The 23207-nt window shown below is 38.0% G+C and overlaps 1 protein-coding gene and 1 long non-coding RNA gene across 2 annotated transcripts; both read left to right on the top strand.

The window, feature by feature from the left end:
• Positions 1 to 6750: 6750 nt before the first annotated feature.
• Positions 6751 to 7928, top strand: LOC121380635. Its single transcript, XR_005958984.1, has 3 exons — positions 6751 to 6886; positions 7252 to 7313; positions 7884 to 7928. It is a non-coding gene; the product is annotated as an uncharacterized LOC121380635 (long non-coding RNA).
• A 13053-nt stretch (positions 7929 to 20981) lies between these two features.
• On the top strand, positions 20982 to 22166 carry LOC121381719. Its single transcript, XM_041511066.1, has one exon. The coding sequence runs from the start codon at positions 20982 to 20984 to the stop codon at positions 22164 to 22166; it is 1185 nt and encodes a 394-aa protein (XP_041367000.1).
• Positions 22167 to 23207: the final 1041 nt, after the last annotated feature.

The raw sequence follows: 23207 nt of genomic DNA, 5'->3' as shown, positions 1-23207 counted from the left end.
ATTTATACATAGCAATAAGGTTGTTAAACATATATTTAGATCTCCAGATCAATTTTTATTTTCTTAATAATCACTTCGTTAGCTCTCATGAAGAGCATTTTGAGTTTATACTAGATTCAGAACCAATTTGTTTCAGATTTGATTATCTGCCTTGGATTAAGTTGATAATTTATTTTATTGTTAAAGCTGTATTACCTAATGTTACTAGCTAAATAAAATGCTGAATTACAGATTGTAGGAATACATCCAATATACATATTGCATTGATCTGGATTAGAAAATAATGCAAGAAAATAGATGTTCGGATAATTTTGTCATTTAAAAATAGCTTTTTTTTTAGTAATTAATCAAAAATAAATGTGTGAAACCTACATGATAATTCCAGATATCACAACTATTAAAACCTCCAACTACAGTAGGCTATAAATAAAATATAGTCAGGAATATTGGTGGCTGGCAATGGTTTTGATGATTCATTATGAAAATCAGTATGGCCCAAGGATTTGAAATTCCCACACCTGGTAACTTGAAGACACCCACACCCAGCATACAGGATTTCCTCCCAACACTAATGTTCAGGACATGAAGTCGTTATTTCATACAGGTACAGTCATGTTGGTGTTTCCTTCCTCAAACAGTGCATTTTTTTAATACTGATATTTCTTTGATGTGCCTGTTAAGGTCTTCATAATCTAGGGGTCAATCAAGTGCATGTGTTTTAATGGAATTCTTTAAAAGGGTTGAGGTACTCTGACTATCTTTGTTGTCTCTACATATATACCTGAGTACACACACCCAACTGAAAGTAAATATCTTCAGGAGTTTTATTTTAAAACATTTTGTTGTTTAATATGACATATTGCATTTGTACAAAACTGTGTGCAATATATATGCCTTTTGAGGTGTACATTATATTAGGTTGCACTGTAGAAACAACAGTTTCAGTGAGGTTGTCAGTTTATGTCAGAATACACCAGACACTGGTAGTCATAAAGACACATAGCTGGACACTTTTTGAAAAATGCATGTTATCAGTATAGGTAGTACTAAACCAAATAACTTCCGGCTGGGTCAAAGTTCGAGGTGCACCCAACTTTTGATAGAGAAGTGAACACCACAAGTCCTGTGATTGGTTATAAATGTGAGTGTGTTGGTTGTAAAAAATAATAGTTTCATCTGGGTAAAAACAATATGCAATTTTATTTCATCAAGTACCAATGTGTCAAGTAGCCTTGTGCGTGAAACATGTATGGGGTACCTGTAAAAAAAAGTACTCGAATTTTGTGCGGAACTAGGGTAGTCATAGACGCTACCCGTTATCTCAGAAACAAGCAGCTTGACCCCCAATTTTTTTCTGATTCACTTTAAGTGTGAGGGGTGGTAGTATTTATATCCGTGGCGTTTATGTTGATTGATACGCTGCAGGTAGGAGTTTTAGACACATATGTTACTATTGTCGTCTATGGGATTTGATTTGGTAGTATACACCCTCAAAGGCCGTGGTATGTACTAGCCTGTCTGTGGGATAGTGGATATAAAATAACCCTTGCTGCTAATCGAGAAGAGTAGCCCATGAAGTGGCGAAAGCGGGTTTCCTCTCTCATTATCTATGTGGCCCGTAACCATATGTCTGAGGCCATATAACCGTAAGTAAAATGTGTTGAGTGCGTCGTTATAAACATGTCAATCATTTGATATGTTTTACATATATTCTTAGAGAGGAAACATGTTTGCATTAGTAGAAAGGAATATTGTGTATGCACCATCCCACAGATAGGATAGCACACACCAAGGCCTTTGATATACTAGTCGTGGGATATGTTGGAAGAAAAATCCCTATGTCTGGCTAATTTTTGTTTTACAGACCAAACTGGACTCGGCGGAAGCTGCACTCCGATTAAATGTCTGTGTATCAAAAACCTTTGACGGTATCTTCCAGGAAAACCCAGAAATAAACAAAAATATAAATAAATGAATAGATTCGTGAAACTACGGTTTTCACACATCACTTCGTTGACATAAAACTCGTATTCGGAAAAACAAACAAAATAACAACAACATGAACTTGCCTCTATATCGGTCATGGCCTATTACATGATTGCCAAGGGTGTGTGTGTGTGTGTGTGTGTGTGTGTGTGTGTGTGTGTGTGTGTGTGTGTGTGTGTGTGTGATAATATATAAACGTAGTACTAACTAAATAACTTCCGGTTGAGTCAAAATTCGAGGTGTAGCCAACGTTTGTTATACACCCTGTATTACCCAATGTTACTAGCTAAATAAAATGCTGGATTACAGATTGAAGGAATACATCCAATATACATATTATATTCATCTGAATTAGAAAATAATGTAACAAAATAGATGTTCGGGTAATTATGTCATTTAGAAATAGTTTTATGTGCCAATAGTGGGTTAATGTATTTAGTTTCCATTAACATAGTTAATTTTTCATGTTTGAAATTCTGAAAACTCAAATTTGTAAAGAACGCGATTTTTATTGTCATTGTAACATATTTATGGGGTGCTAAGTTATATACTAAAAGGCAAAATTTATTGTGACATGGATTGTTTGGAGTAATAAATTTGTGAATGGATTTATGGATGTAAACCAGAGAAAATGTGCACGAAACAGCTCGAAGAAATGCAACCAAGCAGTTGTTGCAGCGATTGCATGCTTGTGCAAGAAACATGGAATATTCGGGAGAAATACTGTCCAGTGTTCACCATAAAAGGCCAGACATTCAGTCGCAAATCACTGCCACTCTGTGCAGCCTTCCGACGTCCAGAAGTAAGAAAAACACCATTAGTGAACTGTTTGATGCAATTTCTTCATGCCACGCCTCAGTGAAAGTGCCAGATGGCGAGTCATAGGGATGCTTGAATCTGGGACCTCACAGCGTGACGTCACACGTCAGGGACCGTCCCTGTAGTGGCCGACCACCCGTGACAACCCCTCGCCAAGACACATGGCTGATCCTTCCTCAGATCTGGAATGGCATTCCCAGGGATTTTCTCCAACATTTAGTAGCCTCAATGAGACCACGGTGCCAGGCCTGTATGAATGCTCAAGGTGGACACACTCGCTACTGACTGTCTGAACTTCGCTCTGGACCCCCTCTAGTGATCTGGTTCATTTGCATATGGCAGGTGTGCCCTTTTCATGGACTATGCTCGTTCCCATAACTTCAAACATTTCTCTTTCCATGTTATAACGTTTCATACACGGCAGAAAAACTTATGATCAATTATCTTTATCTTGTGTGTGTCACAATAACGTTTCTCTTTTATTATATTTTAGACAAATTTGTAGGTTTTAAGTAAATTTGAACAATTTTTTTTACCAAAGACATAATTAAATTTGTGCCTTCTGTTTTTATTTATACATAACAATAAGATTGTTAAACCTATATATTTAGATCTCCAGATCAATTTGTTTTAAATAATCTCTTAGTTTGCTTTCATTTGAAGTTTTTACTAGATTCACAACCAATTTTTTTCAGATTTGATTATATGCCTTGGAGTAAGTTAATAATTTGTTTTATTGTTAAAGCTATAGGTAGTAGTCTACCAAATAGCAACTCGTCCAGGTCAAAGTTCGAGGTGCACCCAACTTTTGATACAGCACTTCATGGTTCCTCGAATGCCATTGGTGACATTTGTGACAGGACTTGTTGGAATAAAGTGTTGTTTTATGTGACCAAAAACTTGCTGTGATTTGATTTGAACCAGTGTTAGTGTACCACGTATTCTGATGCTTGAAACATAGGTGGGATGTCATAAAAATAAGCTTGTTGTGAAGGACGCTTCCTGTTATCTCAGAAACTAGCAGCTTGACCCCCCCCCCCCCCCACCTCCATTTTCTGTGATTAATTTCAAGGGTGAGGTATTCTAGAATTTATATTTGTTGTGCGTATGTTGATTGATACGTTGCATGTAACCGTTATAGCCCCATTTGTTACAATGGTCGTCTATGGCATTTTATTTGGTGTTATACACCCTGTATTACCCAGTGTTACTAGCTAAATAAAATACTGGATTACAGACTGAAGGAATACATCCAATATACATATTGTATTCATCTGGATTATAAACTAATGTAACAAAATAGATGTTCGATAATTATGTCATTTAAAAATAGTTTTTATTTTTACTGGAATTAATTTTAAAAAAAAGTGTAAAAGCTGGATGATAATTCCAGATATAACAAATATTAAAATCTCCAACTAAAGTTCGCTATAAATAAAATAGTCAGGAATATTTGTGGCTGCCAATGGTTTTGATGGTTCATTATGAAAATCAACATGGCCGATGGATTTGAAATTTCCACACCTGGTAACTTGAAGACACCCACACCCAGCATACAGGATTTCCTCCCATCACTAATTTTCATGACAATAAGTCATTACTTCATATAGGTACAGTCATGTTGGTGTTTCCTTCCTCAGACAGCATTTTTTAAATACTGATATTCCTTTAATGTGCCTGTTAAGGTCTTCATATTCTAGGTGTCAATCGAGTGCATGTGTTTTAATTAAATTCTTTAAAGCTGTAGAGGTACTATCTTTGTTGTCTCTCCATATATACCTGAGTAAGCAAACCCAACTGACAGTAAATATCTTCAGGAGTTTTATTTTAAAACATTTTGTTATTTAATATGACATATTACATTTGTACAAAACTGTATGCAATATATATGACTTATGAGGTGTACATTATATTAGGTTGCACTGTAGAAACAACAGTTTCAGTGAGGTTGTCACTTTATGTCAGAATACACCAGACACTGAAAAATGCATGTTATCAGTATAGGTAGTACTAAACCAAATAACTTCCGGCTGGGTCAAAGTTCGAGGTGCACCCAACTTTTTAAGAGACGTGAACACCACAAGTCCTGTGATTGGTGATAAATGTGAGTGTGTTGGTTGTAAAAAAAAAAGGTTCATTTGGGCAAAAAATACATGCAATTTTATTTCATCTAGTACCACTGTGTCAAGTAGCCTTTTGCTTGAAACATGTATGGGGTACTTGTATATAAAAAAAAAAGTACTCGAATTTTGTGCGGAACTAGGGTAGTCAGAGACGCTAACCTTGATCCCCATTTTTTCTGATTCACTTTAAGGGTGAGTGGTGGTAGTATTTATATCCGTGGCGTTTATGTCGATTGATACGCTGCAGGTAGGAGCTTTAAACACATATGCTACTATTGTCGTCTATGGGATTTGATGTGGTAAGATACACCATATAGAGGCTATTTCATGGGTTTTTTCGAATACGATTTTTATGTCAGCGAGTGATGTCTGAAAACAATATTTTCACGAATTACGAATTGTTGACATACGAATCGTATTCGAAAAAACCACCATGAAATGGTCTATTTATTATATAAATCTTTCCTAATGTTTGACAATATCGTTCGCTTTTTGTTAATATATTTCGCTTTTTCTATCAAAAATACGTAACGCCATGATATATTTCTTCTGATGGAACTTTTCGAGAACTTTTACTTGACCATAGACTTTTTAAAAGAAATTTGATTAAATTATCTTTATTTAATTATTAAATTTACATTTATTCAATAACAAAACCATTGCCTCTTTTAGAATAACATATAGTTGTGGTTGTTTTATTGTTTGGTGATAATCCATAGAGATTAATGAATGAATATTTAACGACACTCCAACGCAAAGATAAATAGAATATTGGGTGTTAGACAAAGATATGTCACTGAACAAAATGACGATACACATCAACCCGAAGTATTTTGTGGTAAATAGCATTTAACACAATCAGTTGAATAGAGCTCCGCTTATAAGCATTAAAATATTCCAGTCAGCCTGTGATCTAACCAAGCACAAACTGCAAGAGACGGACATGACTGTCTTTTCTGAAACCTTGGAAAGGCCTGAATAATATACAGAAATTATACTAAATTGTAATGAGTAGGACATTGCTCAATTTCAGTTTGAAAATGTATACTTTCTTTTCACATTTTCGCGGGGACCACGGTAAACTGTAGACTCTGTTAAGAAAATTTAAACGTGGATAAGGCCATTTTTGACATATATAGTTTGACTGGACTAAAACATTGTTGTGATGTAGATTGGCTACTATTGCGTACGACTGTCAGAAGATTAATGTAGATGATGAACCTTTCCTAATCCTTAAATAATAAAAAATATACTTGTTTACTTTTTCAATTGTAGCTCTAGATATTCATTCATTCATTCATTCATTCATTCACTCTCTCTCTATCCTCCATTCTCTCTCAATGTATTTATGTCTCATTATTTTGTTTATTTTTGTGTAAATATATACATTTTGACTTGGAGACTAACATGTCTAAGATGCCACAAATAAAACTGATCAAGGCTCTCTCTCTCTCTCTCTCTCTCTCTCTCTCTCTCTCTCTCTCTCTCTCTCTCTCTCTCTCTCTCTCTCTCTCTCTCTCTCTCTATATATATATATATATATATATATATATATATATATATATATATATATATATATACATGTATATATATATGTAACGGGGACTAAATATTTGGCCGTTTGTATATAAATAACATATTTTATCTATTACTATTACTATTTATTTTAGGATTCTATTTATTTTATTATAGGATATTCTCAATCTGCGTTGAGAATATCATATTGGTGCATTAGACAAAGCCTTTTATGGTTGTTTCTCGCCATACTGGCTAGGGACGAGCCATTGGTTGATTCTATCCAATGGTTATGTGTATTTGGTGACACGTGATCGTGAGTCAGGTCCGTGCAGCGCTGAGTGTAGACAGTGACACTACACGTTACATACTTACGACTTGCCGTTGCCTTTTCCTTTTCCTGAGCCTTTCGTTATCTTCAGACTTCCTTTTGGCACTTACAGGTTTGACTAATATGCATGTATTAATTGTTTAATGTTTATCTCATTATTTTAGATATATGTAAATGTAATACATAATGTGGAAAAGTGTTTAAACGTCCATAATTAATGCTAGGTAAATACGTTTTAAATATTGAATTCACTAGAACACACTAAACGAATAAATATATATATGGACGAGTTAACTTTATAAACAGTAATAAAGTAAAGGTGTTGGATATATACTATTAAACGTATAAATATAGATAGAGGCGCAAGTTAATTGTATAAGCAGAATTAGTGATTAGTGTTGGATGAGGAGATGTCTAATTGCTGTAGTTTTATTATCCATTTGAGTGGTAGCTTATATTTTACCCATTTATTCACAGGATGAAGCCCAGGTACATGTAATAGTGTTATCATCCTATACGGTTCATCGCCCACAGCGAAGGTGTGTAGTAGTAGTAGTATTGTCTATTTCTTTATTACATGCAATTCTTGCAGCGAAGGTGTTTCACGTGCGTCTTGACCAACGCACGTGACTTGTTTCACCTGCGCTGTAACCGAGTATTTTATGTATATATATATTATTATTTTTTAAATCGATTGTTCCAGTTTGTATTCTGTAATGGTCTTTATTTTAATGATTGTCATACAAACCCGAACGTTATTGTTTTATATTGACAGCATTTGAAATGTTTGTTTTGTAATCGAGTGACGTTGGCAATAATGTTGCCAAGTCTTTACTGCTTTTTGTATTTTTTTGTATAACCGCATTTAATTATCTTAAATGCATGTACTTATTTTGATGATTGTTTTTGGCACTAACGTCGCCGAAACGTATATGTATATTTTTGAAGGAAAGTATTATGCCAGTAACTTGGCATAATTGTGTGATAATGGTTTAAATGAGTATATATATTGCTATGTAATAACATTTGTAATTTATTTTTATGATCAAGTCGAGGTTGTTAATTATTGTTATAATCAGTGTATTTATCGTTTGTAATTATTTTTACAGAACCACGCGTATGGTGTGATAGAGAGAATAAACCCTCGAACCCTTCCCAGCCTTGTTGTGTTTCTTTTGGGGAATACTTTCGAGTAGGCTACAATGGAGCCGAAGTAGGGACCGGAGGCTCTCGGACACCGATGAATGGGACACATCGCCTGACCATCGGACGTCACATCCTGTTTCCACAGACACACGGACAGTGGACGAATGGAAATACTTTTGTGTATTTGTGACAGTGATGTGAACAATGACTTCATAACAAGTGTTTGAAAGTTTTAGTTTGTGTTTGCTGAACTTCATATATTCTTTTCATGATGTATATGTGAGTACTTACATGCCCATTATTATTGCATATGTGTACTCGGATGTAAACAAAACTTGCCAGTAGTTTTTTTCCTTAATTGTACTTAGTTTATTGTTGGATTTAAAAAAAAAAAAAAAAAATTCTAATGTAACTTGAGGTATACTTTTGTACCGATATATATATATATATATTTTTTTTTTGGCTACAAAGTTGTTGAATAATTTCAACGACCTTGTGACATGGTTTAAAGTTGGTTAATTTTTTTTTATATAGGTTTCTGTGACATGGTTTATTTATATAATACTAAGTTTAGTAAATAAGTAAATATATCACTTGGTCAATATTTAAAAAAAAAAAAAAAAATTAGCGAGTGATTGTTTGCTTTAATTTGAATGTATTTATTTTAAATTTAATTAAAAAAAAAATAATAATAATACTAATAATAATTTAGTTAATAACTTAATGTGAGTTGTGTGTTTAATTTTGTTTTGTTTTTAATTTTTTAATTTTTTTTTAATTTTTTTTTTTAATTTGTGGTTTGTTCCTGATTTTTTATTATTATTATTTTTTTTTGGCCTTCTTCTTCATCCTTACTTGGTGTAATAAATATTATTTGTTATTGTGGTTTATTCCTGATTTTTTTTTTTCCCTTCATCCTTAGTGTAATGTTTGTTTATTTGTGATTTTTTCTTCTTTTTTTTTTGATTCTTTTTTTCCCATTCTTGATGTGATGACATACTATTTAATTTAGCATTCTGTGATCTGCATTCTTGCTGTGGGTTATTTGAATGTTAGTTTAGTGTCATTTAAAAAAAAAAAAAAAAAAAAAAAAAATCCTGTAGTATTGAATAGAAATTAAATTAGATGACTCCATAACTGGAAATAATGTAATGCAATAATAGTTAGGAACTAAAATAGTTTAATTATAACTATATTATTGTTAGGTTGCACCTGATATTAATTTTAGTAATTGTTTTGCATTTAATACACATTGCATTGCACAATTCTAAATTTTGTTTTCTTTTGCTGTCTTGCTGAGTACTGTTTCTTTTCAGCTTTTCTTTCTTGACGCACATACATACATACACATTGATACACAGCAGCGCAGATGTGAATGTGTTATTTCAGGTTGTGTTAGTGACATCCTGGCCTTAGAGTTGTAGTTGCCCAAATATTTTGGGTGTTGTTTACTTTCAAGGTATTTAATCTGGGTGCTAGTTTTAAGGCGTTCTGTCTTATAGTAGTGCACCCAGGGTGTGTTGCCAGATTCAAGGTGTTTGACGTGTGAATATTTGATGTTTGTTTAATTGACCAAGAGGTGATCACCAGTGATACACCTTGTTCTTGTTTGGAATTGACACTTTCTTTATCAGAAAGTGGCACATAGTGAATAGATACTCGCATAAATCCCTTGTTGTATGTATGCTGTATTTCTTGTATGTATTATGATGTGTATTGATATTACCTAAATGTGATTTATTTGCTCATAATTTTTATATTGTTTGGATTGAATTTCAGCACCGATACCTTGGCATTGTTCGAGGAAAAGAAAGCATTTTGTTTCTCTTGCAGGTGTCATTTATAACGTTATATTTCATTGATTTTCAGGATGGCACAATTTGGAGGTCTGTTTGAGGCCAGTGGTTTGGAAGATGATACATCTACTTCTGACCATATTACCATGGAAGAGGTTCCAACTTTGCTTTCCACTTTTAAGAAACTTGGAATCAAACCCAAGATGGATAGCCCCGATGACTTCAAAGCTTGGGCTTTAGCTTATGCTGAATCGCTAGGAGGAACTGAACCGAAAGAACAGAAACCAGTTGTTAGCACGGTTGAGATTAGTCAACCACCCAGAATTTCTTTTTTCTCAGGTGACATTGGTGTCAAAGCAGAAAGTTCTTTTGATACTTGGGTCTATGAGATAGATTGTCTTAAGAGGGACAAGAAGCACTCTCCTGAGGTAATTACCCAGGCAGTCAGGCGGTCTCTTAAAGGCGATGCGGCTAAGGTTGCAATGCGCCTAGGTTCTGATGCTAGCCTTAGTCAGTTGGTTCATAAACTACAAAGTATTTATGGGTCGGTTGATGAGGGTGAGGCACTTCTTGGCGAGTTTTACAGCGCTCGGCAACAAGATGGCGAAGATGTTTCGTCTTGGGGTTGTCGAGTAGAGGATTTGTTTTATAGAGCTTTTAAGGGCAACGCAGATCAGATGAATGCCAACCACATGCTGCGAACTAGATTTTGGGGTGGACTACAACAGTGGATCAAGGATTGTAGTGGCCATATCTTTGACAAGATCCAAAATTTTGACAGACTGAGAGTGGAGCTGCGCCGAGTTGAACAGAACCATATGGTTTCGGATTTCATCGGGACGAAGCAACCCACCAAGAAGCCTGTTCCGGTCAAGAGGAGTTTGCTCGCTCCACCTCCACCACCGTCCGAAATGGAGGGTATCAAGAAACTTGAGGCCATGATGTACCAACTTTCTTCAAGATTCGACAAGTTAGAGACTCAGTTACATGACAGGCCAACCAGAGGTCCCACACCTGATAGACAGCCACCCACCACACCTTCGACTTATAAGGGTGTAAGAACCCATGCCCAGTTTTCTTCAGGCAGAACTCCACAACGTCGAAAGGAGATACAGTGTTGGAAATGTGGACAAGTTGGACACATAGCCATAGGTTGCAGAAATGAGCCTCTGGATTTAAACTGAAGACCACTTTTGTTGGGGAGCAAACAAAAGTTGGCACAGGCAAATGCTCCAAGGGTTTTCTCTTCCATTCCAGAGGGTCTCATTGGTGAAGCGAATGAGGTTTCCGTTGTTGTTGGTGGTAATTTGTGTACAGCTTTGTTGGATACAGGTTCCACTGTTTCAACAGTCAGCGAAACCTTTTATTCCAATTATCTCAAGGAAGCAGATATTCATCCTCTGACTGATCTGTTGAATATTGAATGTGCGGACGGTCAGTCACTACCATATAAAGGATATATTGAAACGACTGTGGTGTTACAGGGTTTGACTGATTCACCTAGGTTTTGTTTGTTTTTGGTTGTTCCGGATAGCAGTTACAACGCTAGTGTTCCAATTTTATTGGGAACAAATGTTTTAACCTCTGCTTTAGATGAATGTCGCCAAACTTATGGTGATAGATTTCTACAAGTAGCGGAATTGCGTACACCTTGGTACCTTGCTTTCAGGAGCATTGTGTTACAGGACAAGACACTTTCACGGTGTAAGGGTAGATTAGGTCTGGTTAGGAGTGCACAGAGAGATAGCATTACTATTCCACCTAATTCGACCATTACTATCCCTGGGTACCTGGATAAGAAGATTCCTTACAGGGATACATGTGCGATGATGGCAACAACAGGGAAATGTGATCATCCAGACTTAGAGGTATCGCCTGTTGTATTTAGGTACCAGTACAGATCCAATTCTCCAGTGGAGGTAAGATTGTCCAATGTAACTACTCAGACCGTTGTTATTCCGTCTAAGGGCCTTTTGTGTGAGATACAAGAAGTAACTTTGGAAGACGTAGAACAAAAGGAGGAAGATGACGAGTGGTTGCTGCAGAAGATTACTCTACCTTCACAAGGACTAACTCCGGAGCAGTTGCAGGAGGGGACCAACTTGATTTTAAAGTATCAAGATGTCTTTTCTGCAAGTGAGTTCGACATTGGGCACTGTACTAAGGTACAGCACAGAATTGAGCTTATTGACAGTACCCCGTTCAAGCAACGACATCGCCGCATTCCGCCGGCTATGTACGAAGAGATCAAACAACATTTACGACAGCTTTTGTTGTGTGGAATCATCCGGAGATCTCACAGCCCGTGGGCATCACCAGTGGTGATTGCAAAGAAGAAAGATGGTTCTTTACGGATGTGCGCAAACCAATAGTCCTGCAACGTACCAGAGACTCATGGAAGATTGTCTTGGAGATCTGTACCTGCAGAAGTGTTGTATATTCATTGATGATCTTATTGTATTTCATCATTTGAAGAGCATCTTCATCGACTGGAATTGGTATTTAACTGTCTTCGGGAATACAATCTCAAGTTGGCACCCAAGAAATGTAGTTTCTTTCAGGATCAAGTCAAGTATCTAGGGCACATTGTGTCCGTGGATGGCGTCAAGGTAGATCCTGAAAAGATAGAAAAGATTGTCAACTGGCCAGAACCTACTAATCCAGAGCAGTTGCGACAGGTCCTAGGATTTCTTGGGTACTATCGTAAGTATATTTCCAATTTCTCTACGATAGCACGGCCTGTTACGATTCTACTTCCACCAACCAGGACTAAACAGAAGAAGTCATCGAAGAAAAGACCAGTTGTGGTGGATTGGGTATGGGGAGCAGATCAACAAATCAGATCAGTTTGAAGCGGGCGCGTTGACCTCGCCACCTATTTTGGCGTATGCGGACCACTCTCTTCCATTTGAATTGCATTACAGATGCAAGCAGCTCTGGTCTTGGGGCAGTACTCTACCAGGAACAAGAGGGTACGAAGAGGGTGGTAGCTTATGCAAGCCGTGGTGTGTCAAAGACTGAGAGAAATTATGCAGCACACAAACTAGAATTTTTGGCACTGAAATGGGCAATTACTGAGAAATTCAGTGATTATTTATATGGCCACAAGGTTTGTTGTGTTTACGCGGATAACAATCCTCTCACCTATGTATTAACCACGGATAAACTAGATGCCACGGGCCATAGATGGTTAGCCTCTTTAGCGTCTTACGATATGTCAATTCAGTACCGGACAGGGAAAAGCAATGCAGATGCTGATGCGCTCTCTCGCCTCCCAGGTAATAACTACAGTGGGGAAAAGCAGCTAGGTATTACCTCTGAATCCATCAAGGCGATCGCAGCAGCATGTCAGACTCCCAGTTATTTTGAAAGTCTTTGTATGTCCTCGGATGTAATTGATGACGAGGATGAAGATGGACATTCAATCAATAAACATGACTCTTTGAGAGATTGGAGACATCACCAAACTGGAGATATAACCCTAGAACCATTCCTGAGAAGCTTGACACAAGGTACAAAACCATTTCTACAAGGGTTGCCTCGCTCAGCAGAAGCACTAGCGTTGTACCGGCGTTTGACCATCTGAAACTGTACAGGGGAGTTTTTTATATCGATCTACACTGGTTAATGGAGATGAGAAGATGCAGTTAGTACTCGCCAGTCAAGTTTCGACCCATGGCATTGCAAGGGCTCCACAACGACATTGGGCATATGGGCCGTGAGAGGACACTTGCTCTGTTAAAGGATAGATTTTACTGGCCAGCCATGTCCCAAGAGTGTCGATAAGTGGATTAAGAGCTGTGACAGATGTCTTCGCCGAAAAGGTCCAACAAACAGCCGGGCGCCACTTGTCAACATTACAACTAGTCAGCCTCTTGAGATAGTTTGCCTGGACTTTCTTACATTGGAGACTTCAAAGGGCGGCTTCCAAAATATCCTTGTTATAACAGACCATTTCACTCGATACGCTCAAGCCATACCTACGAGGAATCAGACTGCTAGAAACAACTGCAGAAGTGTGTTATTTAATAACTTTATTGTACACTATGGATTTCCTCAGCGGTTGCATTCAGACCAGGGTGCAAATTTTGAAAGCAAGCTTTGAAAGAAATGTGTTAAATCGCAGGAATACAAAAGTGAAGGACAACGCCATATCACCCAAGGGGTATTTGGAAAGGACAGAGCGGTTCAACAGGACATTATTGGATATGCTCGGTTACTCTGGATCCAGAAAAAGAAGGTTGACTGGAAAGAACCATGTAGCCCCTTTAGTGCATGCCTATAACTGTAACAGACATGATTCCCTGGTTATGCACAATTCTTTCTGATGTTTGGGCAGGAATCCACGGCTTGCCTGTTGATGTTGCCTTGGGTCTGGAACCAATGCAAGACAAGAAGAATCTACATGAGTACACGTCAGCTTTACGACAAAGACTGCAAGAATCATACAGGTTAGCGTCTAAGGCAGCAGAGCACAGTCGACAACATCAGAAGAAGGGCTATGATGTCAGAGTTCGGGGTTTCAATCCTGCAACCCGGCAACAGAGTTTTGGTTAGAAGATTGGCATTCGATGGTAAACATAAGATTGCCGACAGATGGGAAGAGGAACCTTACCTTATCCAAGATCAGCCAAACAAGGATATCCCTGTGTTTGTGGTGCGGAAGGAAATTGGACACGAAAAAAAAAAAAAAAAAAAAAAAAAAAAAAAAAAAAAAAAAAAAAAGTAGAACAAAAAAAAAAAAAGAAAAAAAAAAAAAAAAAAAAAAAAAAAAAAAAAAAAAAACACAAAAAAAAAAAAAAAAAAAAAAAAAAAAAAAAAAAAAGTAGAACCCACAGAACCTTCTGTTACCAATCGGATCTTCTTCCCATAGCTATTGATGTTCCAGATGTGCCAACACCAAAACCCAGATACGACCAACCCAACGACAGCGACAAAAGCCAACTGAAGTTACTGCTGAAAGGATACCCCAACGGAATTGGACGACGGAGCAACCCCGTCGGATGATGAAGACTATCTTCAAGTCGATTCTGTTGTGCTGGTTACAGAGGCAACAGTCACAGAACCAACAGAGGCCAGCACCACACCTGCTGCTGACAGGGACTCTGTTGGTGTTATGGGTATAGACAGCACTTCGTCAACGGATGATCATGAGATATCCCTTGTAGGTGAAGTAGCTAGTTCAGACCACGAGACAGTTGCGGATGAGACACAGCAGAGGTTGAGCCTGTTGCAGATTTTTGGTCTGAATCTGAAGACATTAGGAGTTCCAGTTCCAGTTCCAAGACGATCCATTAGAAAGAGACGGCCTCCAAAGTGGATGACACATGGGGATTTTGCCATGATCGAGTCTTTGGGATGTGACTGGAAGGACAGAGTAAAAATTCTCACGGATATGGCTTCAATGAACTTATTTGATCGGATGCCGATAGAAGCAGTAAATGCAGTACTGCAGATTGTTACAAAGTTCACTGGGGTCATATGACATTAAATGACGAGGACGTCATTTCACAACTAGGGGGGAGTATGTAACGGGGACGTAAATATTTGGCCGTTTGTATATAAATAACATATTTTTATCTATTACTATTAATATTTAATTTTAGGATTCTATTTATTTTATTATAGGATATTCTCATCTGCGTTGAGAATATCATATTGGTGCAATTAGACAAAGCTTTTATGGTTGTTTCTCGGCCATACTGCCTAGGGACGAGCCCATTGGTTGATTCTATCCAATGGTTATGTGCATTTGGTGACACGTGATCGTGAGTCAGATCCGTGCAGCGCCTGAGTGTAGACAGTGACACTACACGTTACATACTTACGACTTGCCGTTGCCTTTTTCTTTTCCTGAGCCTTTCGTTATCTTCAGACTTCCTTTTGGCACTTACAGGTTTGACTAATATGCATGTATTAATTGTTATAATGTTTATCTCATTATTTTAGATATATGTAAATGTAATACATAATGTGGGAAAAGTGTTTTAACCTTCTGACTACTGCAGGCGAGATATCTCGCCTGACGTCACGTCAGTCGATTATACTGTACACTGTATACAGTGCATTCCCAATTCATATTTCCCGCCGTTTTGCACACGACACGTCACCGGAAACGGAAATATAATTAAAGAAAAAAGTTTTTTTTTTAAAATGGTGGCTTTTGTTTTGATTTTTTCAATTGAAAAATACCTTGAAATTTTGAGTTCAAAAAGTGGTTTTCGGCAAGTATTTTCGGTTGACAACAATGGGCGGCACGTCGCGGTCATTTTCAGGGATCGATAGATGATTGTGACAGCTAATTTGATCTTTTTACTAACAACGAAAATTACCAAATATTGCAATATGAATCATTAGTTCGGGTTTTAAAAAAAAATTCTGGTCAGAAAACCACTGTTATCGGGAATAATGGACATAAATACTGGACAGCTGGCCACATAATGCCCGTAAGTAAATGCAACTTTTTGATTTTTTGCCTAATTTTAATCACCATTAGCCGATCTAAAATAATAAAAATTACAAAAAAAGACACGAAAATAATACTTGCCGATTATATATGAACTTTATTTCATGTTTTATAAAACATTTAAGTGAATATATGTGAGTAAAAAATTATAAACTTGTACCCACTCAACGTGGTTTTTGTTAAAAAAAATTAATCCAGTAGTCTAAAGGTTTAAACGTCCATAATTAATGCTAGGGTAAATACGTTTTAAATATTGAATTCACTACAAACACACTAAAACGAATAAATATATATATGGACGAGTTAACTTTATAAACAGTAATAAAGTAAAGTGGTGGATATATACTATTAAACGTATAAATATAGATAGAGGCGCAAGGTTAATTGTATAAGCAGAATAGTGATTAGTGTTGGATCAGGAGATGTCTAATTGCTGTAGGTTTTAGTTTTATTATCCATTTGAGTGGTAGCTTATATTTTACCCATTTATTCACAGGATATGAAGCCCAGGTACATGTAATAGTGTTATCATCCTATACGGTTCATCGCCCCCCCCAAAGCGAAGGTGTGTAGTAGTAGTATTGTCTATTTCTTTATTACATGCAATTCTTGCAGCGAAGGTGGTTTCACGTGCGTCTTGACCAACGTACGTGGACTTGTTTCACCTGCGCTGTAACGAGTATTTTATGTATATATATATATTGTTTTTTTTTAAATCGATTGTCCAGTTTGTATTCTGCAATGGTCTTTATTTTAATGTTTGTCATACAACCCGAACGTTATGTTTTATATGAATATTAGTGACGTTGGCAATAATGTTGCCAAGTCTTTACTGCTTTTTGTATTGTTTTTGTATAACCGCATTTAATTAATCTTAAATGCAATGTACTATTTTGATGATTGTTTTTTGGCACTAACGTCGCCGAAACGTATATGTTATTTTTTGAAGGAAAGTATTATGCCAGTAACTTGGCATAATTGTGTGATAATGGTTTTTTAAATGAGTATATATATTGCTATGTAATAAACATTTGTAATTTATTTTTATGATTAAGTCGAGGTTGTTAATTATTGTTATTATCAGTGTATTTATCGTTTGTAATTATTTTTACAGAACCACGCGTATGGTGTGATAGAGAGAATAAAACCCTCGAAACCCTTCCCAGCCTTGTTGTGTTTCTTTTGGGGAATACTTTCGAGCTAGGCTACATAGTATATCTATAACCCTCTTGCCATTCTCTCTCAATGTATTTATGCTTCATTATGTTTGTTTTGTTTTGTAAAGATATGTATTTTGACTTGGAGTCTAACCTGTCTAAGATGGCCACCAGTAAGACTGGTCAAGAACATCCACGTAGGCAGGTCTGGTGTGTGCCAGACTAACCGGATATGACGTTTCATCAAGCAATTTGACAGTATCCCTCGATTCCCATTGTGAAGTTACAACAGGTATGTAGGCCTATGATAAATACCGTTCTTTTTAAATTCTGACATGACTATGATATTCGGAAAAAGATGCTTTCTTTGTTACACTACCTCCGTTTTGTTTCTCCTTTTTGAGTTCGATCTCATTTCAGCTTATGTTTCTACTCACGTTCACAATGAAATAGTTGGTATCTCCAATAGCCTGCCTAAAAAAGTTATGAGTTCCAATTTTTAAATAAAATACTTTGATTATATTTCAGAGTCTATTGTGTCTCATTGCAATTGTTGTATTTGTTTCTGTGGAAATAAACTCAAGTGTATGTGGGACCTGAAGTATCTACAACACTGGCTGCTAGTTGAAACTGTGACGCCAGAACGCTGTTTCTCAAGGAAGCAGATATTCATCCTCTGACTGATCTGTTGAATACTGAATGTGCGGACGGTCAGTCACTACCATATAAAGGATATATTGAAACGACTGTGGTGTTACAGGGTTTGACTGATTCACCTAGGTTTTGTTTGTTTTTGGTTGTTCCGGATAGCAGTTACAACGCTAGTGTTCCAATTTTATTGGGAACAAATGTTTTAACCTCTGCTTTAGATGAATGTCGCCAAACTTATGGTGATAGATTTCTACAAGTAGCGGAATTGCGTACACCTTGGTACCTTGCTTTCAGGAGCATTGTGTTACAGGACAAGACACTTTCACGGTGTAAGGGTAGATTAGGTCTGGTTTGGAGTGCACAGAGAGATAGCATTACTATTCCACCTAATTCGACCATTACTATCCCTGGGTACCTGGATAAGAAGATTCCTTACAGGGATACATGTGCGATGATTGCAACAACAGGGAAATGTGATCATCCAGACTTAGAGGTATCGCCTGTTGTATTTAGATACGAGTACAGAACCAATTCTCCAGTGGAGGTAAGATTGTCCAATGTAACTACTCAGACCGTTGTTATTCCGTCTAAGGGCCTTTTGAGTGAGATACTTGAAGTAACTTTGGAAGACGTAGAACAATAGGAGGAAGATGACGAGTGGTTGCTGCAGAAGATTACTCTCCCTTCACAAGGACTAACTCCGGAGCAGTTGCGGGAGGGGACCAACTTGATTTTAAATTATCAAGATGTCTTTTCTGCAAGTGAGTTCGACATTGGGCACTGTACTAAGGTACAGCACAGAATTGAGCTTATTGACAGTACCCCGTTGAAGCAACGACATCGCAGCATTCCGCCGGCTATGTACGAAGAGATCAAACAACATTTACGACAGCTTTTGTTGTGTGGAATCATTCGGAGATCTCACAGCCCGTGGGCATCACCAGTGGTGATTGCAAAGAAGAAAGATGGTTCTTTACGGATGTGCGTTGATTACCGGCAGTTGAATCAACAAACCGTAAAGGATTCGTATGCTTTGCCTAGGACAGAAGAGATTTTTGATTGTCTGGCTGGTTCGAAGTTCTTCAGTGTTGTTGACATGAAGAGTGGATACCATCAGGTGGAGATAGCTGAAGAACATAAAGCCAGGACAGCGTTTACAGTAGGACCACTCGGCTTCTATGAGTATAACTGTATGGGTTTTGGACAAACCAATAGTCCTGCAACGTACCAGAGACTCATGGAAGATTGTCTTGGAGATCTGTACCTGCAGAAGTGTTGTATATTCATTGATGATCTTATTGTATTTTCATCATTTGAAGAGCATCTTCATCGACTGGAATTGGTATTTAACTGTCTTCGGGAATACAATCTCAAGTTGGCACCCAAGAAATGTAGTTTCTTTCAGGATCAAGTCAAGTATCTAGGGCACATTGTGTCCGTGGATGGCGTCAAGGTAGATCCTGAAAAGATAGAAAAGATTGTCAACTGGCCAGAACCTACTAATCCAGAGCAGTTGCGACAGGTCCTAGGATTTCTTGGGTACTATCGTAAGTATATTTCCAATTTCTCTACGATAGCACGGCCTGTTACGATTCTACTTCCACCAACCAGGACTAAACAGAAGAAGTCATCGAAGAAAAGACCAGTTGTGGTGGATTGGGTATGGGGAGCAGATCAACAAATCAGATCAGTTGAAGCGGGCGTTGACCTCGCCACCTATTTTGGCGTATGCGGACCACTCTCTTCCATTTGAATTGCATTACAGATGCAAGCAGCTCTGGTCTTGGGGCAGTACTCTACCAGGAACAAGAGGGTACGAAGAGGGTGGTAGCTTATGCAAGCCGTGGTGTGTCAAAGACTGAGAGAAATTATGCAGCACACAAACTAGAATTTTTGGCACTGAAATGGGCAATTACTGAGAAATTCAGTGATTATTTATATGGCCACAAGTTTGTTGTGTTTACGGATAACAATCCTCTCACCTATGTATTAACCACGGATAAACTAGATGCCACGGGCCATAGATGGTTAGCCTCTTTAGCGTCTTACGATATGTCAATTCAGTACCGGACAGGGAAAAGCAATGCAGATGCTGATGCGCTCTCTCGCCTCCCAGGTAATAACTACAGTGGGGAAAAGCAGCTAGGTATTACCTCTGAATCCATCAAGGCGATCGCAGCAGCATGTCAGACTCCCAGTTATTTTGAAAGTCTTTGTATGTCCTCGGATGTAATTGATGACGAGGATGAAGATGGACATTCAATCAATAACATGACTTTGAGAGATTGGAGACATCACCAAACTGGAGATATAACCCTAGAACCATTCCTGAGAAGCTTGACACAAGGTACAAAACCATTTCTACAAGGGTTGCCTCGCTCAGCAGAAGCACTAGCGTTGTACCGGACGTTTGACCATCTGAAACTGTACAGGGGAGTTTTATATCGATCTACACTGGTTAATGGAGATGAGAAGATGCAGTTAGTACTCCCAGTCAAGTTTCGACCCATGGCATTGCAAGGGCTCCACAACGACATTGGGCATATGGGCCGTGAGAGGACACTTGCTCTGTTAAAGGATAGATTTTACTGGCCAGCCATGTCCAAGAGTGTCGATAAGTGGATTAAGAGCTGTGACAGATGTCTTCGCCGAAAAGGTCCAACCAACAGCCGGGCGCCACTTGTCAACATTACAACTAGTCAGCCTCTTGAGATAGTTTGCCTGGACTTTCTTACATTGGAGACTTCAAAGGGCGGCTTCCAAAATATCCTTGTTATAACAGACCATTTCACTCGATACGCTCAAGCCATACCTACGAGGAATCAGACTGCTAGAACAACTGCAGAAGTGTTATTTAATAACTTTATTGTACACTATGGATTTCCTCAGCGGTTGCATTCAGACCAGGGTGCAAATTTTGAAAGCAAGCTTTTGAAAGAAATGTGTTAAATCGCAGGAATACAAAAGTGAAGGACAACGCCATATCACCCAATGGGTATTGGAATGACAGAGCGGTTCAACAGGACATTATTGGATATGCTCGGTACTCTGGATCCAGAAAAGAAGGTTGACTGGAAGAACCATGTAGCCCCTTTAGTGCATGCCTATAACTGTAACAGACATGATTCCACTGGTTATGCACAATTCTTTCTGATGTTTGGCAGGAATCCACGGTTGCCTGTTGATGTTGCCTTGGGTCTGGAACCAATGCAAGACAAGAAGAATCTACATGAGTACACGTCAGCTTTACGACAAAGACTGCAAGAATCATACAGGTTAGCGTCTAAGGCAGCAGAGCACAGTCGACAACATCAGAAGAAGGGCTATGATGTCAGAGTTCGGGGTTCCATCCTGCAACCCGGCAACAGAGTTTTGGTTAGAAGATTGGCATTCGATGGTAAACATAAGATTGCCGACAGATGGGAAGAGGAACCTTACCTTATCCAAGATCAGCCAAACAAGGATATCCCTGTGTTTGTGGTGCGGAAGGAAATTGGACACGGTAAAAGTAGAACACTTCACAGGAACCTTCTGTTACCAATCGGATCTCTTCCCATAGCTATTGATGTTCCAGATGTGCCAACACCAAAACCCAGACGACCAACCCAACGACAGCGACAAAAGCCAACTGAAGTTACTGCTGAAAGGATACCCCCAACGGAATTGGACGACGGAGCAACCCCGTCGGATGATGAAGACTATCTTCAAGTCGATTCTGTTGTGCTGGTTACAGAGGCAACAGTCACAGAACCAACAGAGGCCAGCACCACACCTGCTGCTGACAGGGACTCTGTTGGTGTTATGGGTATAGACAGCACTTCGTCAACGGATGATCATGAGATATCCCTTGTAGGTGAAGTAGCTAGTTCAGACCACGAGACAGTTGCGGATGAGACAGCAGAGGTTGAGCCTGTTGCAGATTTTTGGTCTGAATCTGAAGACATTAGGAGTCCAGTTCCAGTTCCAAGACGATCCATTAGAAAGAGACGGCCTCCAAAGTGGATGACACATGGGGATTTTGCCATGATCGAGTCTTTGGGATGTGACTGGAAGGACAGAGTAAAAATTCTCACGGATATGGCTTCAATGAACTTATTTGATCGGATGCCGATAGAAGCAGTAAATGCAGTACTGCAGATTGTTACAAGTTCACTGGGGTCATATGACATTAAATGACGAGGACGTCATTTCACAACTAGGGGGAGTATGTAACGGGGACTAAATATTTGGCCGTTTGTATATAAATAACATATTTTATCTATTACTATTAATATTTATTTTAGGATTCTATTTATTTTATTATAGGATATTCTCAATCTGCGTTGAGAATATCATATTGGTGCATTAGACAAAGCCTTTTATGGTTGTTTCTCGCCATACTGCCTAGGGACGAGCCATTGGTTGATTCTATCCAATGGTTATGTGCATTTGGTGACACGTGATCGTGAGTCAGATCCGTGCAGCGCTGAGTGTAGACAGTGACACTACACGTTACATACTTACGACTTGCCGTTGCCTTTTTCTTTTCCTGAGCCTTTCGTTATCTTCAGACTTCCTTTTGGCACTTACAGGTTTGACTAATATGCATGTATTAATTGTTATAATGTTTATCTCATTATTTTAGATATATGTAAATGTAATACATAATGTGGAAAAGTGTTTAACCTTCTGACTACTGCAGGCGAGATATCTCGCCTGACGTCACGTCAGTCGATATACTGTACACTGTATACAGTGCATTCCCCAATTCATATTTCCCGCCGTTTTGCACACGACACTCACCGGAAACGGAAATATAATTAAAGAAAAAAGTTTTTTTTTTAAATGGTGGCTTTTGTTTTGATTTTTTCAATTGAAAATACCTTGAAATTTTGAGTTCAAAAAGTGGTTTTCGGCAAGTATTTTCGGTTGACAACAATGGCGGCACGTCGCGGTCATTTTCAGGGATCGATAGCTGATTGTGACAGCTAATTTGATCGTTTTACTAACAACGAAAATTACCAAATATTGCAATATGAATCTTAGTTCGGGTTTAAAAAAAAATTCTGGTCAGAAAACCACTGTTATCGGGAATAATGGACATAAATACTGGACAGCTGGCCACAAATGCCCGTAAGTAAATGCAACTTTTTTGATTTTTTGCCTAATTTTAATCACCATTAGCCGATCTAAAATAATAAAAATTACAAAAAAAGACACGAAAATAATACTTGCCGA

The sequence above is a fragment of the Gigantopelta aegis genome, chromosome 9 (genome assembly GCF_016097555.1).
Source record: "Gigantopelta aegis isolate Gae_Host chromosome 9, Gae_host_genome, whole genome shotgun sequence".
NCBI lineage: Eukaryota > Metazoa > Mollusca > Gastropoda > Neomphalida > Peltospiridae > Gigantopelta > Gigantopelta aegis.
This window is presented reverse-complemented; position numbering and strand designations above follow the sequence as displayed.